The sequence below is a fragment of the Manacus candei genome, unplaced genomic scaffold (genome assembly GCF_025592945.1).
Source record: "Manacus candei isolate 608988 ecotype Guabito, Panama unplaced genomic scaffold, ASM2559294v1 h1tg000115l, whole genome shotgun sequence".
Classification (NCBI taxonomy): domain Eukaryota; kingdom Metazoa; phylum Chordata; class Aves; order Passeriformes; family Pipridae; genus Manacus; species Manacus candei.
In genome coordinates this window covers 812867-826016 of record NW_026138163.1, presented here as the reverse complement: position 1 = coordinate 826016, position 13150 = coordinate 812867, and the positions used below count along the sequence as shown (strand labels likewise).

Sequence of the window (13150 nt, the reverse complement as noted above, 5' to 3'; positions counted from 1 at the left end):
CCCAGCATGGCCGGCCGGGCCAGGGAGGGGATTGTCCCGCTCTGCTCTGCCCTGGGGCGGCCTCACCTGCACCATTGGGACAGTTTGGGGGGACACAATGGAAGGGAGAGATTGAGCCAATAGAGAGTGTCCAAAGGAGGGCAAGGAAGATGGGGAAGGGCTTTGGGGGGAAGGCGTGTGAGGACACTGAGGGCACTTGGTGTGTTCAGCTGGAGAAGAGGAGACTGAGGGGAGACCTCACTGCAGGTCCAACTTCCTGGGGAGGGGCAGAGGAGGGGCAGGCCCTGAGCTCTGCTCTGGGGGGAGCAGGGACAGGACTGAGGGAATGGCCTGGAGTTGTGTCCGGGGAGGTTTAGATTGGATCTTAGAAAGAGGTTGTTCCCCCAGAGGCTGGTTGGGCACTGAACAGGCTCCCCAGGGCAGTGGGCACAGCACCAAGGCTGACAGAGCTCAAGAAGAGTTTGGATGATCCTCTCAGGCTCATGGTGTGACCCTTGGGGATGGTCCTGTGCAGGGCTAAGGGTTGGACTGGATGATCCTTGTGGGTCCCTTCCAACTCAGCCTATTCTGTGATTCTGTGATTATCAACCCTGGGTTCAGCACAAAGCCAAAACACAGCCCTGCACCAGCCACGGGGAAGAAATTTAACTGTACTCCCCCTGAAACCAGCGCAGCCATTAGGGGCTCTCACAGAAACATCCCACAGTCCATTTGCCACCTGGAACCAGTGACTCTGAGTTCCTGCTTCCCCAGCCCCAGGGATGGTCTCCTTGTCTGCTCATTCCTCCACACTCTCTTTTCAGTGATGGCCTCACTGGGGCTTGCTGACATCCTCAACAACTTGGAGGTTTCCTGAGGAATTTAACTTCTCTAGAGGCTTGCTCAGTCTTCAGATCCTCAGTTCAGGAATTCAGTGCCAAAGGGCTCATTGACACTCAAAATATCTTAAGGAGACTAAACTCTGGAAGCAAATTACTTTTAAATCTTCCATTCTGTTGTCGTTTCTTAGACAGATTTCACAGCCACACTCCACAGTCCATTTTCCACCTGGAACCAGTGACTCTGAGTTCCTGCTTCCCCAGCCCCAGGGATGGTCTCCTTGTCTGCTCATTCCTCCACACTCTCTTTTCAGTGATGGCCTCACTGGGGCTTGCTGACATCCTCAACAACTTGGAGGTTTCCTGAGGAATTTGACTTCTCTAGAGGCTTGCTCAGTCTTCAGATCCTCAGTTCAGGAATTCAGTGCCAAAGGGCTCATTGACACTCAAAATATCTTAAGGAGACTAAACTCTGGAAGCAAATTACTTTTAAATCTTCCATTCTGTTGTCGTTTCTTAGACAGATTTCACAGCCACACTCCACAGTCCATTTTCCACCTGGAACCAGTGACTCTGAGCTCCTGCTTCCCCAGCCCCAGGGATGGTCTCCTTGTCTGCTTATTCCTCCACACTCTCTTTTCAGAGATGGCATCTTAATGAGAAAAGCCCCTGGGAATAATCTACTTCCAAGTCTTCAATTCTTTTGTGGTTAATTAGACAGATCTCAGAAGTGCATTCAAAGTGAAAACATATTGTACTAATAAAACCATGAGAAAAGATGTCTTTTTTTGTGGCCTGTTTACTTTTTTCCTGTTTTTACTTTGATATCAGCAATCCCCAGTTGATATTGATCCCAGACACTTCCTAATTCAGTCTGAAGAGATAAGAAAATCAAGACCCTTCATGTCTGACAATCCATCAGACTTTATCCCTATCCCCAACCCACCGTTTCCCTCAACAAAGCTCAAAGCAGCCTTGGGCAAATCTCAGCTTCCTCCACTCAAGGCTGGACCTGCAGGTTTCAGCTCCTTGGCACCAACTCCCACCTGCTTGGCTTGGAGAAAAAGCTGCAGGAGTCACAGAGAGATGTTCATTTATTGCCAACAAACAAAACCAAAGGAAAGCACAGCTCAAAAAAAACCCAGAAGTCCTTCCCCTGCTGTATATTAAGTCCTCATTGCCTCCACTGAAGTCCACTTTCTGCAGTAGATAGTCTTAAACCAATGGCAAACACCTTCTGTGTCAAGCACAGATCCCAAGATCCCCCCAACACTCCCTGCCCTGGATTCTGTCCATATTTCCCTTTGCACACAGTGAGTCACACACTGAAGTCACAAGTTCCCTGGAACCACAGAGAGAGGAAAAGAGAGCAAGTGAATGAATTTCTGTGTTGTGCAGAGCTAAATCTACATTTATTCCAATAATCTGGGGTGACAGAAAGGTTTTCAAACATCCTCTGCAGCATCTGTTCACTGGGGAAACATCTGTGTGGATGGCCAGGCCCAAGGAGTGGTGGGCAATGCAGTTCCACCCAGGGGTGTTCCCAGGGCTCAGCACTGGGCTCAGGGCACTTCAATCTCTTTCTCAATGATCTGCACAAGGGCATCGAGTGCAGCCTCAGGCAGTTCCCAGGGGACACCAAGCTGGGGGGGAGTGTTGATGTGCTGGAGGGCAGGAAGGCTCTGCAGGGGGATCTGGACAGGCTGGATCCATGGGCCCAGGCCACTTGGAGGAGGTTCAACAAGGCCAAGTGCCGGGTCCTGCACTGGGGTCACAACTACCCCAAAGCCCTGACCATGCCCTGCAACTGATCCCCACAGCCTGTCCTGTGTCCTTAATCCCTCCATTTCCAAGGACTTTGTGGGACAAGGGAGCTCTGTGCTCTGGGTATGGGGGGAGCTCCAAGTGCCACTGGAGTGGGAACCACAACTCATCAGGTTTGTGTTCTTTGGGAGGTCTGGAACTGATGAGACTTAGAGCCACAGAAAGGTTTCTATTCACGGCAAATATAAAAAAAATGTAAAGATGATACATGTTAACAAACATCAAAACTCTTCCCTCAGCTCTGTGCAATGTCCTGGCAGGATCTGACGTGTCACCTATTCACAAGGGATTTCCATACAGGAAGAGTTTTAGACACAGACATAAGAAAAGGTCGTTCTATCATAGATATAAACACAATTAAGATGTTGACTAATGTGCTATTTAAACTTCTGACAGACTGGGCAGCTCCCTGAAGCTCAAAGCATGAAACCAGTCAATTGAGGAGCACTGAATGTCCAGAGAGCAACTGGAGGAGGAAACCAGGGAGCAACAGGAACAACACACATCCAGCAAGTCTACTGAAGAGATGTCCTCAGACACGGCTATTTAAACAGGAGAGGTGGAAACACCTAAAGAGAGAGGGAGATGAAGTTACAGATGGAATATTGGTAATACAGGTAGTGGGGCAGATCAGTATTTCTTCGCCTGCCATCAGCACACTTCCAGGAAATTCTTGTTCTGTCATGGTGGGAAAACTTTGCCATTTCTTAAAAGCACTCAAATGACCCACTAATGAAAATGTGCTTAAACATTATTCAAATGTAAAAGTATTAAAATTGTGCCTCTTTCCAGACAGACATTACTAGTCTGACCATAAACAGGCAGCACCACAGTCTGTGCTGGATTATGGGGTGTCTCCAGTGGTACAAAGGAATCAAGGGGCCATTGGGACACTGCAGAGCCTCCTGGAACCAGAGGATCCCTGGGACATTGCATGATGAAAAAGGGAATAGAATACAGAGGTGGAAAATGTCATGGTTTCAGGAGTTTTAGTATTTTAGGCTGTTTTTCCATTGTTTTTCAGGGACTGTCTCTTTGAGAAGGAATGCCTGCCCCATGCTGGGCAGGGAGGGGAAGAAAGGAGGAAAATGCCAGGCAGTAAATGGAACTTTTTCTCCTCCCTGGACCCCGGGGCTGGTGCCCAGAGAGTCCCCACGACGCCGTCCTGCCCCGGGGCCCTGCTGCTGCTGCTCCGAGCGCTGAGTTTGCTCAGCACCACGGCCGGGGAGAGCCCCAGAGTGACCCTGAGCCCAGGAACGTGCTTCTGCTTGTGCCCCCATTTCCCAGAGTTTATTTGGCTTGCTGGGGCAGAGGGGGGTGGTTATCAGGGAGGACTCTTCACCATTTCCCCCCTTTATTCCAGGGGTGCCACGTGGGTGAAGGATTCCCCTCTTTGTGGGTCACCCCTTCCCTGTGTGTCTTTGTGGTTGCTGCTATTTTCTTGTCAGTAAACTATTAATTTTGAACCTATACCTCCTTCCATTTTATCTCTCTGTACTGGTAAAAAAATAAAAAGGGAGAGAGTTCATTTCATTGGAGTTCCCACCCCAATTTTTGTCTTTAAGCAAAGGCAGCTCCTCAGTTGCATGAGGTTGTGCAGAGTCACAAATGCCCAGTTGTTCCATACGGTTCCACAGTGTCCCAGGACTCCTTAGATTCCCTGAGGCCGTAGACTGTCACAATGGATATTTGATTCCATGAGGCCCTGCAGTGTCACAATGACCCCCTGATTCCATGAGGTTCTGCAGAATCCCAGGATTCCTTCGGTTCCATGAGGCCTTGCAAGATCAAAGTGGTCCCTTGATTCCATGAGGTTCCACAGTGTGTGAGGCTTCCTTTGGCTTCATAAGGCCCTGCAGAGGCACAATGGATCCTTGATTCCATGAAGTTGCACTGTTTCCCAGAGTTCTTGGGCTGCATAAGGCCGTGTCACAATGACCCACTGATTCCATCATTTTCCCCAGTGTCCCAATGGACCCTTGATTCCATGAGGTTTCACAGTGTCACAATGGACCCTTGATTCCATGAGATTCCACAATGTCCCTTTAGTTCCCTTTGATTCCAAAAGGTTCTGGGATGTCACAATGGCCCCTTGATTCCATGAGGTTCCACAAAGTCCCGGGTTCCTTTTGATTCCATGAGGTTCCACAGTGTCCCATGTTCCCTTTGGTTCCAGGAGGCCCCAGTGTATTCCAATAGCCCCTGGATTCCAGGAGATTCCACAGCATCCTGGGGTTCTCTTTTCTCCCTGAGTTTTGGCAGCGTCCTGGAGTCCCTTTGTTCCCATGAGGTTCCTTTGTTGAGGTTCCTTGAGTGCCAAAACTCCCTGATTCTTATCCTTCCAACATTTGTGGGCCCATTCTCTCCCTGCCTGGGATGGAGCCCCATTGTGTTTCTGCAGGAATGGATCCGTGGCCATCCTGCCACTGCACCAATTGAATGCTGCACAAACGTCACTGCAGGCCCGACCCTGGATGCAGGAACAGTCTGGGAACTCCAGGCCTGCTGACATTCAGCAGAGCCAGTCGGGGTCCCAAAGAGCACAAGTGATTGACTGCAACCCCTGCAGTTCTCTGGTATGGCTGGGGACAAATGCAGGAACTGCCAGGAGCTCTGCAGAGCCCTGACAGTGCCACTGCAATCCCAAGCTGCATTGCCCGGGGCAACCCTCAGCACAGCCAAGGCCACAACCCTTCCTGAAAGGTGTCCCTTCTGGGCAGGGCCAGGGGGACAAACCCCTCCATCTGTCCCTGCACATGTTGTGTCCAATTCTCATCCCCCACTTAGGGACAAAGTCAGCCTACATTGGGTGTTTAGCTTTGCATTTGCTTCACTCTTTTGTGCTTCCAACACACACACACACCAGTGTGGGCAGAGTCTGGCCCCCCAAAGAACACAAGACCTGACTAGTTGTGGCTCCTGCTGCAGTGGCTGGAACTTGGGCCACAATCTGTGCCAGGAGCAGAGAGGTCCCTCCCCACAGAAACTTCTTGGCAATGGAGTTCTTAAGAAAAAGGGACAAGCTGTGGGGATCAGTGTCAGGGCATGGCCTGGGAAGTGTCTTGAGCATCCTCCTGTTTACCATGACCAGCTTTTTCATACCTTTTCTCTCTGTTTTCTCACACCTGTTCCTTTACAAACCACCGTGACCCCACCATTTCCCTTCCTTTGGTTCTTCCCAAGAGATCCCACCACAAGTCTTGCCCAGTCCCCAAATGTGCTTTCTTGGTGCCCATCATAAGACTCACACCCCAAACAGAATCCCCCATCTTCAACTGGCAAGGTCATCCTGGGAGGCTCTGCCATTGACTCATTTGGTGAAACTCCCACACAGAGATGTTGGAACTACAGGGGCAAAGGAGTGGAGGGTTCAGTGGTGTGCAGACAGAGGACAGCAGAGAAGAACCCTGGAAGTACTTGAAGAGTCGCTTCAGGGAGAGTCCAATGCTTTTGTCATAGCAGAAAACAGCATGAGAAAGAAAGAATTCATGCCAAGTGCAGCTGGGGAGGTCCAGGCTGGCACAAGGAAAAAAGAATTTCACTCCAAGGTCAGTGTTGTGGTGCAACACATCACCCAGATAAAGTCTGGATGAGCCCAAGGCTTTGTGTGTGCAGGAAGAGCCAGGGAGGACGCAGAGATGTCAGTGCAGGAAGGTGCCAGCCAGGTGGGGCAGCCGGGGGGATGACGACAGCCTGCAGGGAAAGGGGCAGGGCATGGACACCGTAGGACAGCCTGGGCTGGAGAGGAGACAGGGAGGGGGAGAAGCTGAAAGGCCCTGACACAGCCACCTTCTGCAGGCCTTTGGCCATGGCTGCTGTCTGTGCCCCTGATGCCAGGAGGAGGGGAGTGGCCCTTGCAGCCCTGGGGCCTCATGGCCTCCTTGTCCCTGCTCAGCAGCCTGGCAGGTGCCACCCCATGGTCCTGCCCTTGGCATTGCACATCCCACATCCCAGTGCCCCAGGAAGAGCCCTGAGGAATGAGGCAGGGACAGGATCTGCCTTCTCAGGGGCTGGGGGTCAGAGCTTGTCCCGTTTGATTAAGGAAACAGGTCCAGTTTTCCTCAGCATCAGAGCCACCTTTCCCTTGCTTGTCCATCCTTGTCATCACTGTCTGCACTTTTCTGCTTTAACTGGAACCTGGGGACACGTTCTCAGTTGTGTCCCTCAGTGAGACTCATTAGCACTAAAGGAAACTTCAGTGTTTCAATCTCACTTTGACTTCTTGAGAAGTTGTTTGAACTTCCTCTCAGGGACTGAGTCTCATGTAAACAACACCAATTCCCCCCGAGGGCCATGAAATGAGTTGGGGCTGTTGCTGTGCTGCTGAGCTGGGCCAGGCTCCTGGCACACAGGGAGCTCCTGGCAAGCAAGAAGAGCTTCAAAGAGACAGCTCTGCTGGTGAGCAGCTCCTCTGCACAGCCCAGCAGGGCTGAGGGCACTGCCAGGCCAGCACCAAGGGCAGGGGAGTGAGACAGAGAGAAGTTAAAGGCTGTCAGAGGTAGAATGATGCTGAGACCTCACTGGGGGAGGATTTTTAACAGACCTTGGCACAGGAAGTCTGTTCATGCAGGGCAATGGGACTGCAGCTTTGGGAGGCATCTGGGAAAGCTGGCACTGCCCACCAACTGCAGATTCTCTAAGTGCAACTCTGAGAGCATCTGGAGTGTAGAGGAGGAGGACATGCTCAGAGCTTCAGCTCCCTCTCAGAATATTTCCAAGACAAAGATTTTTATAAGGTTAAAGAAATTTCCTGAGATTGTGTTTCCAGTTTCCTACTCTTGAGGAATGGGAGGAATAAATCATTAAGAAAGTATTATTTTTGACAAGTCCCTGAGACATCTGAACTGAGAGTGCTCAGGTCTATCTGAGCTTCCTAATGTGCTTTCAGCCACTGCTCTGCCTGTGGGCAGCACCAGCATCACCTCTGCTAGACCCATCAGGACTAGTCTGAGATGTCTTTTTTGCACCTGCAAACGGAATATGACCCCTACCAGTGCAGCCTGTGCTGCTGGGGAAGGAGCTGAGTCCCCTTAAATCAAATGTCATCATAAGGACACTTGACTGTCTCCCTGAGGTTTCCTTCCAAGCTGTGAATCCTCCTCCAGGATGGAAACCTGTCCCTAAACATATCCTTGTTATGTGAAACCCCTGTACAGAAGCACAGTGATGCTAAAACAGAGAAAATACTGTTCAGTAGGGACCCAGTACTGGAGCTGAAGGAAGATCTCCTAGGAAATCAAAAGGCTGTCTGTGTGTGACATGGGGACTGTCTGTAGAATACAGTTTTGACTTTGTTTAGATAAGTCCACGCTAACTGGCCTCTTACTGTCTTCTTCTCCTGTGTGGGAAACAAAAACCCAGAGGCAGCAAATGTCCAACAGCAGCTCCATGTCCCAGTTCCTCCTCCTGGCATTTGCAGACAGGCGGGAGCTGCAGCTCCTGCACTTCTGGCTCTTCCTGGCCATCTCCCTGGCTGCCCTCCTGGCCAACGGCCTCATCCTCAGCGCCGTAGCCTGTGACCACCACCTGCACACCCCCATGGGCTTCTTCCTGCTCAACCTCTCCCTCACAGACCTGGGCTGCATCTGCACCACTGTCCCCAAAGCCATGCACAATTCCCTCTGGGACAACACAACCATCACCTACACAGGATGTGCTGCACAGCTCTTTTTTTTTCTGTTCTTCATCTCAGCAGAGTATTATCTCCTCACCGTCATGTGCTACGACCGCTACGTTGCCATCTGCAAACCCCTGCACTACGGGACCCTCCTGGGCAGCAGAGCTTGTGCCCACATGGCAGCAGCTGCCTGGGCCACTGCCTTTCTCCATACTCTGCTGCACACAGCCAATACATTTTCCCTGCCCCTGTGCCAGGGCAATGCCCTGGGCCAGTTCTTCTGTGAACTCCCACACATCCTCAAGCTCTCCCACTCACACTCAGGCTACCTCAGGGAAATTGGGCTCATTGTGGTTAGTACCTGTTTAGTATTTGGTTGTTTCATTTTCATTGTTTTCTCCTATGTGCAGATCTTCAGGGCTGTGCTGAGGATCCCCTCTCAGCAGGGACGGCACAAAGCCTTTTCCACGTGCCTCCCTCACCTGATCGTGGTCTCCCTGTTCATCAGCACTGCCATATTTGCCTACCTGAAGCCTCCCTCCATCTCCTCCCCATCCCTTGATGTGGCCCTGTCAGTTCTGTACTCGGTGGTACCTCCAGCACTGAACCCCCTCATTTACAGCCTGAGGAACCAGGAGCTCAAGGATGCCCTGAGGAAAATGATGACTGGATGCTTTTCAGGAACAATAAAGTGCCTGTTTTCTGGTGCATAGCATTCAGAGTGGGACTCCTTAATGGCCCAGCCTTCCTGCTCAGGTTTTTCGAGGAGGTCATGGGGTTTTCTTTGTAATAATTTTCTCTGCAATTAAATATTATTATGCATCTGTCTTCTAATTTAGTGCCTACACATTGAATTTGACCCAGACATGTATAAATGATGAACTATTCTCTCTAAGTATTTCAACAAAATAAAGGACCCTGCAGTGCCTTCTTTGTCCAAGACCCTTCTTCTCAGATGTTCCTAAAGGACAGCACACTGCAGGACAGGGGGTATTTGCAAACGGGAAGGGGACAATAATCCCAGCCCAGCAGCACTGCCAGGGAGCAGCAGGGCTTGGTCTTTGCAGAGCTGCTCTCTTGCCACTTCCACACTGTCCTCCTGAGCCCCTTTCTCGCTGTAAGGCCTGAGTGCTCTCTGAGCACAGTCCTGGGGGGTGGAAGCCCTTGGAGCACAGGCAGGGACAGGCCCTGGGAACTTGTGAAGCAGAGCTGGGCTCCCTTCCAGCATCTCCAGGATGCTGTGGCATCTTCTGAGGCCACTGCATGGACTGGGTCACTTCTTCTGTGACCTTGCTCCAGGCCTGGAACTCTCCTGCAGTGTCACCATGACACTCTTGCTCTCTGCTTTTCAGGTTCCATTTTCAGATCCAGTCTTCCCCTCCTGTTCACAGGGACATCCTGGGAGTGCTTCAGAGCTGCCATCCTGGGGCAGCTCCTGCCCAGCGTGGGCAGGCACAAGGTCTCTCCAACTGCTCCTCTCCCCTCCCCAGTGCCACTGTTTTCTGCAGCCTCCTCCTCCTTGCCCAGCACAGCCCTCCTGGCACAGTTGGACACAGCCCTTGTTCTACCCCCTCCTCAGGCACCTGCCCAACCCCCTCAGCTCCAGCCTGATGGCCAGAAACCTTCAGGGCAGGGAGGCACCAGGGAAAATGCTGAGGAAACCTTTCAACTGCGCTCAAATCCAATTGGATCCAAGGAAGAAATCCCTTCCCGTTCTCCAGAACCACCAGGACAACCTGTGTTGTGTCCTGGGCACTCCTCTGGAAGTGTGGGCTATGGAAAAGGTTTTGGTGTCAGGGATATTGAGAAGGCTGGGCAGTGTCACTGGGAGACCTCTCCCAAACCCTTGGAAAGGCCAGAGCCATCCCAGAGCTTCCTGGGGCCTTGGCAAAGGTAGACATGGATCAGTCTGCAAACAGGGCAGCAAGGAGGGTTGGCAGAGTTCCAGACTGCTCAAGCTGGGAAAGGAAGGGGATAGGGCAAGTCCTCCTGCAGCCATTCTCAGGCATGGGAAGGACAAGGCAGGGATTGCAGAACCCCTGTGGGAGGGAATAGAGGATGTTCTGTGCCCAGACTTTATCAAGGCCCTTGACATGGTCTCCTATGGTCTCCTTATGGCCAGATTGTTGAGCTGGACTGAAGAAATGGAAGATGTGGTGGTGAGAATTTGGTTGAATGAAGAGTGTCAAATCAAATCCATGGTACAAAGTCCTCTTGGCAGCAACTTCCTTATGAAATCTCTCAGTGATCAGCTCTTGAACACCACTAGAGAACATCTTTATTATCTCTCTGTACAATGGGACAAAATGTATTTTCAAATCCTTTGTGGATGATGCCAAATTTCAGGGAGCCCTTGAAATGGTTTAAAGACACATATTGGGGTGGGAACTCCAATCAAATGAACTCACTCCCATTTTATTCCCCACCAATACAGGGAGACAAAATACAAGGAGGCATAAGTAAAAAAATAAGAGTTTACTGACAAGAAATATAGTAGCAAAAACAGCAATACCAACAGAACTATTCAAAGCAACAGCAGAGAGAGAAACTGCCTCCTCTCTCCCCCCTGCCCCAACTTCCTTTTGTAAACAGATGAAACCAGGGATCAACACGTGCCTCCCTTTCCCCTTTTCCTCCTGAATGAACAAAGAACAAAAATTAAACCAGAGGAGAGAGGGGGCAAAGCAAAATGTGGGAAACTCTCTGGTCTGAGATCAGTTGTGCTGCCCAAGAACACGCTGACCCCAGAGGTGTCCAAGCGGGGCAGAGCCGGCGACTCCGGTCCGTGCGGCGGCGGGGGGGAGGCAGCGGCTCTGCTTGATTCCATGGAGTTCTGGGGAGGCACAGTCGCCCCTTGGTTCCCTGAAGGTCTGAGATGTCTCAGAGTTCCTTTTGTTCCAGAGACCCCACATGTCACAATGGTCCCTTGGTTCCATGAGATTCCACAGTGTCCCTGCATTCCTTTGGTTCCAGGAGGCCCTGCAGTGTCACGGTGCCACTTGATTCCGTGAGATTACAAAGAATCAGAATGGTTCCTTGATTTAAGGCCAACTGCACATGGGGCTGCTTTAGGGGGAGTGTGGGCACCCAGACAAGGGAGTTGTCAGCCCCTGGACTCAGCCCTGGGGTCACCACATCTGGACTGGTCTGTCTGTCTGTGAGGTTCCCCATTCTGAAGGAATAAGGAAGAACTGGAGAGGGTCTAGAGCAGAACTGACAGGATGGAGCTTTTCTCTGTATTGGAAATAGAATAAAATCTCCACAAAGAGTAGCATTGAAGGTTGGGACTGAAGGTGAGGAACAAGAAATATCACTCAATGGGGACCCTTGTGGTGCAAGAGGTCACCCAGAGGGAGTCAGGATCAGCCCATGGCTTTGTGTTTTAGGGAACAGCCAGAGCTGGTGCAGAGACATCAGGGAGGGTCTAGAAATGCTGCTGGGAAGGGGTGGGAAAGCAGGAGGGGTGTGTGCAGCCTGCAAGGCCAGAGCAGCAGCAGGGCCAGGGCAGGACAACCTGCAGGAGAGATGGCCAAGGGCTCTGGCAGGGCTGCAAGGCCCAAAGGCACCCAGGCCTTTGTCCCCTTGCCTCTGGCAGCTGCCTCTGCCACTCAGGCCACCACAAGCAACTTGCCTGGCAGGTTCTGCACTTGGGTTCTGCCTCGCCCCTCCCTCAGGAGCCTGGCAGGGGTTGCCCAGGTTTGGGCCTTTGTTGTTCCTCCCCCTGCCATCCCAGTGCCCCCCAAACAGCCCTGAGCCAGCCGGGAGGGACAGGATCTGCTGGGCCAGGGCCTGGGGCTCAGGCCTTGGCCTTTGTGCTCCACAAAACCAAGGCAGGCTTTGCTCAGCATTGCAGGGGCCTGCCCAGAGCCTTTGTCTGCCTGCACTCCTGGCCTCCAAGGAGCTGCTCCAAGGAGTCCCTGGGGAGGCTTTGGCAGTGCCTGCCCTCAGTGGGGCCCAGCAATGCTTCAAGGCACTTGGACTTTGGCTTCTGACTTCTTCAGCAGCTGCTTCAATCTTCTCTCAGTACCTCAGGATCATGGGCTGGGCTGCAAACACACCGTGGGGCTCATTAAAATCCAGAAATCCCTCAGGATCTCTTTGTCTTCCTTTAATTGTCTTCAAGGCAATTTCAAAACAAGTCTTCAAAGTTTGTATTTTTTTTTTTTAGTTCAATGATGGCTATTTTTTAGTTCAGAGAAGAGGAGATAGAGGTGTTCTCCAAGTGATCTTGATGCTGAGTGTCTCTTTAGGAGATCTACACTGACCCTGGATGATCAACCTTGCTCCTCACCCCCCAACCTCTGACATGGCTCATCTTGGACTGACAGCTGATTCAACTCCAAACACACTGTGAGACCCATTAAAACACTGAAAAACAAATTATTTCCCTTCTGTTCATTGTCTTCAAGAGTTCTACAGCTAATTGTAGTTGTTTTGTAGTTTAGCTAAGGAGGAAGATTTTAAAGTGGAAGTCACGAAAAATATAGATTTTTTGATGAAAGAGAATGATTTACACAGAACCTTGGGATGCAAGAGGGTCAGGGCACAAAGGATTTGGATCCAAAGATAAGGGGGCAAAAGACATTAGTATCACAATCATTGACCAAGTTAACAACTATCAAGTGGTTCAATAGCATTTGCTACAATTTTAACAGTGACTGAATTACAGATTCACAATAACAACATTCATCATCATCATGGCTGGGCTTTGCGAACGAAGATTTGGGAAGGCTCTATCCACATTTGTTACAGGCACACTGGTGGCTAATGAGGCCAATACGAGATAGACATAACGGACTGCAAAAGGCACAGCAGAAAGACTCCTTAGATGGTATATTCTGCAAGACACGGTTCTTTCTGTGTTGCCTTTTCTCCTCAAGAGTGATCCTGC

At 51.0% G+C, this 13150-nt stretch overlaps 1 protein-coding gene across 1 annotated transcript; it reads left to right on the top strand.

Annotated features, from left to right (window-relative positions):
* Window positions 1-8393: 8393 nt before the first annotated feature.
* LOC127461944 (olfactory receptor 14J1-like) lies at window positions 8394-10399 on the top strand (the record flags this gene model as incomplete). Its single annotated transcript, XM_051770144.1, has 2 exons — window positions 8394-8858; window positions 10382-10399. Coding segments are annotated over 2 exons (483 nt in total), but the record flags the coding sequence as incomplete, so codon positions are not given.
* Window positions 10400-13150: the final 2751 nt, after the last annotated feature.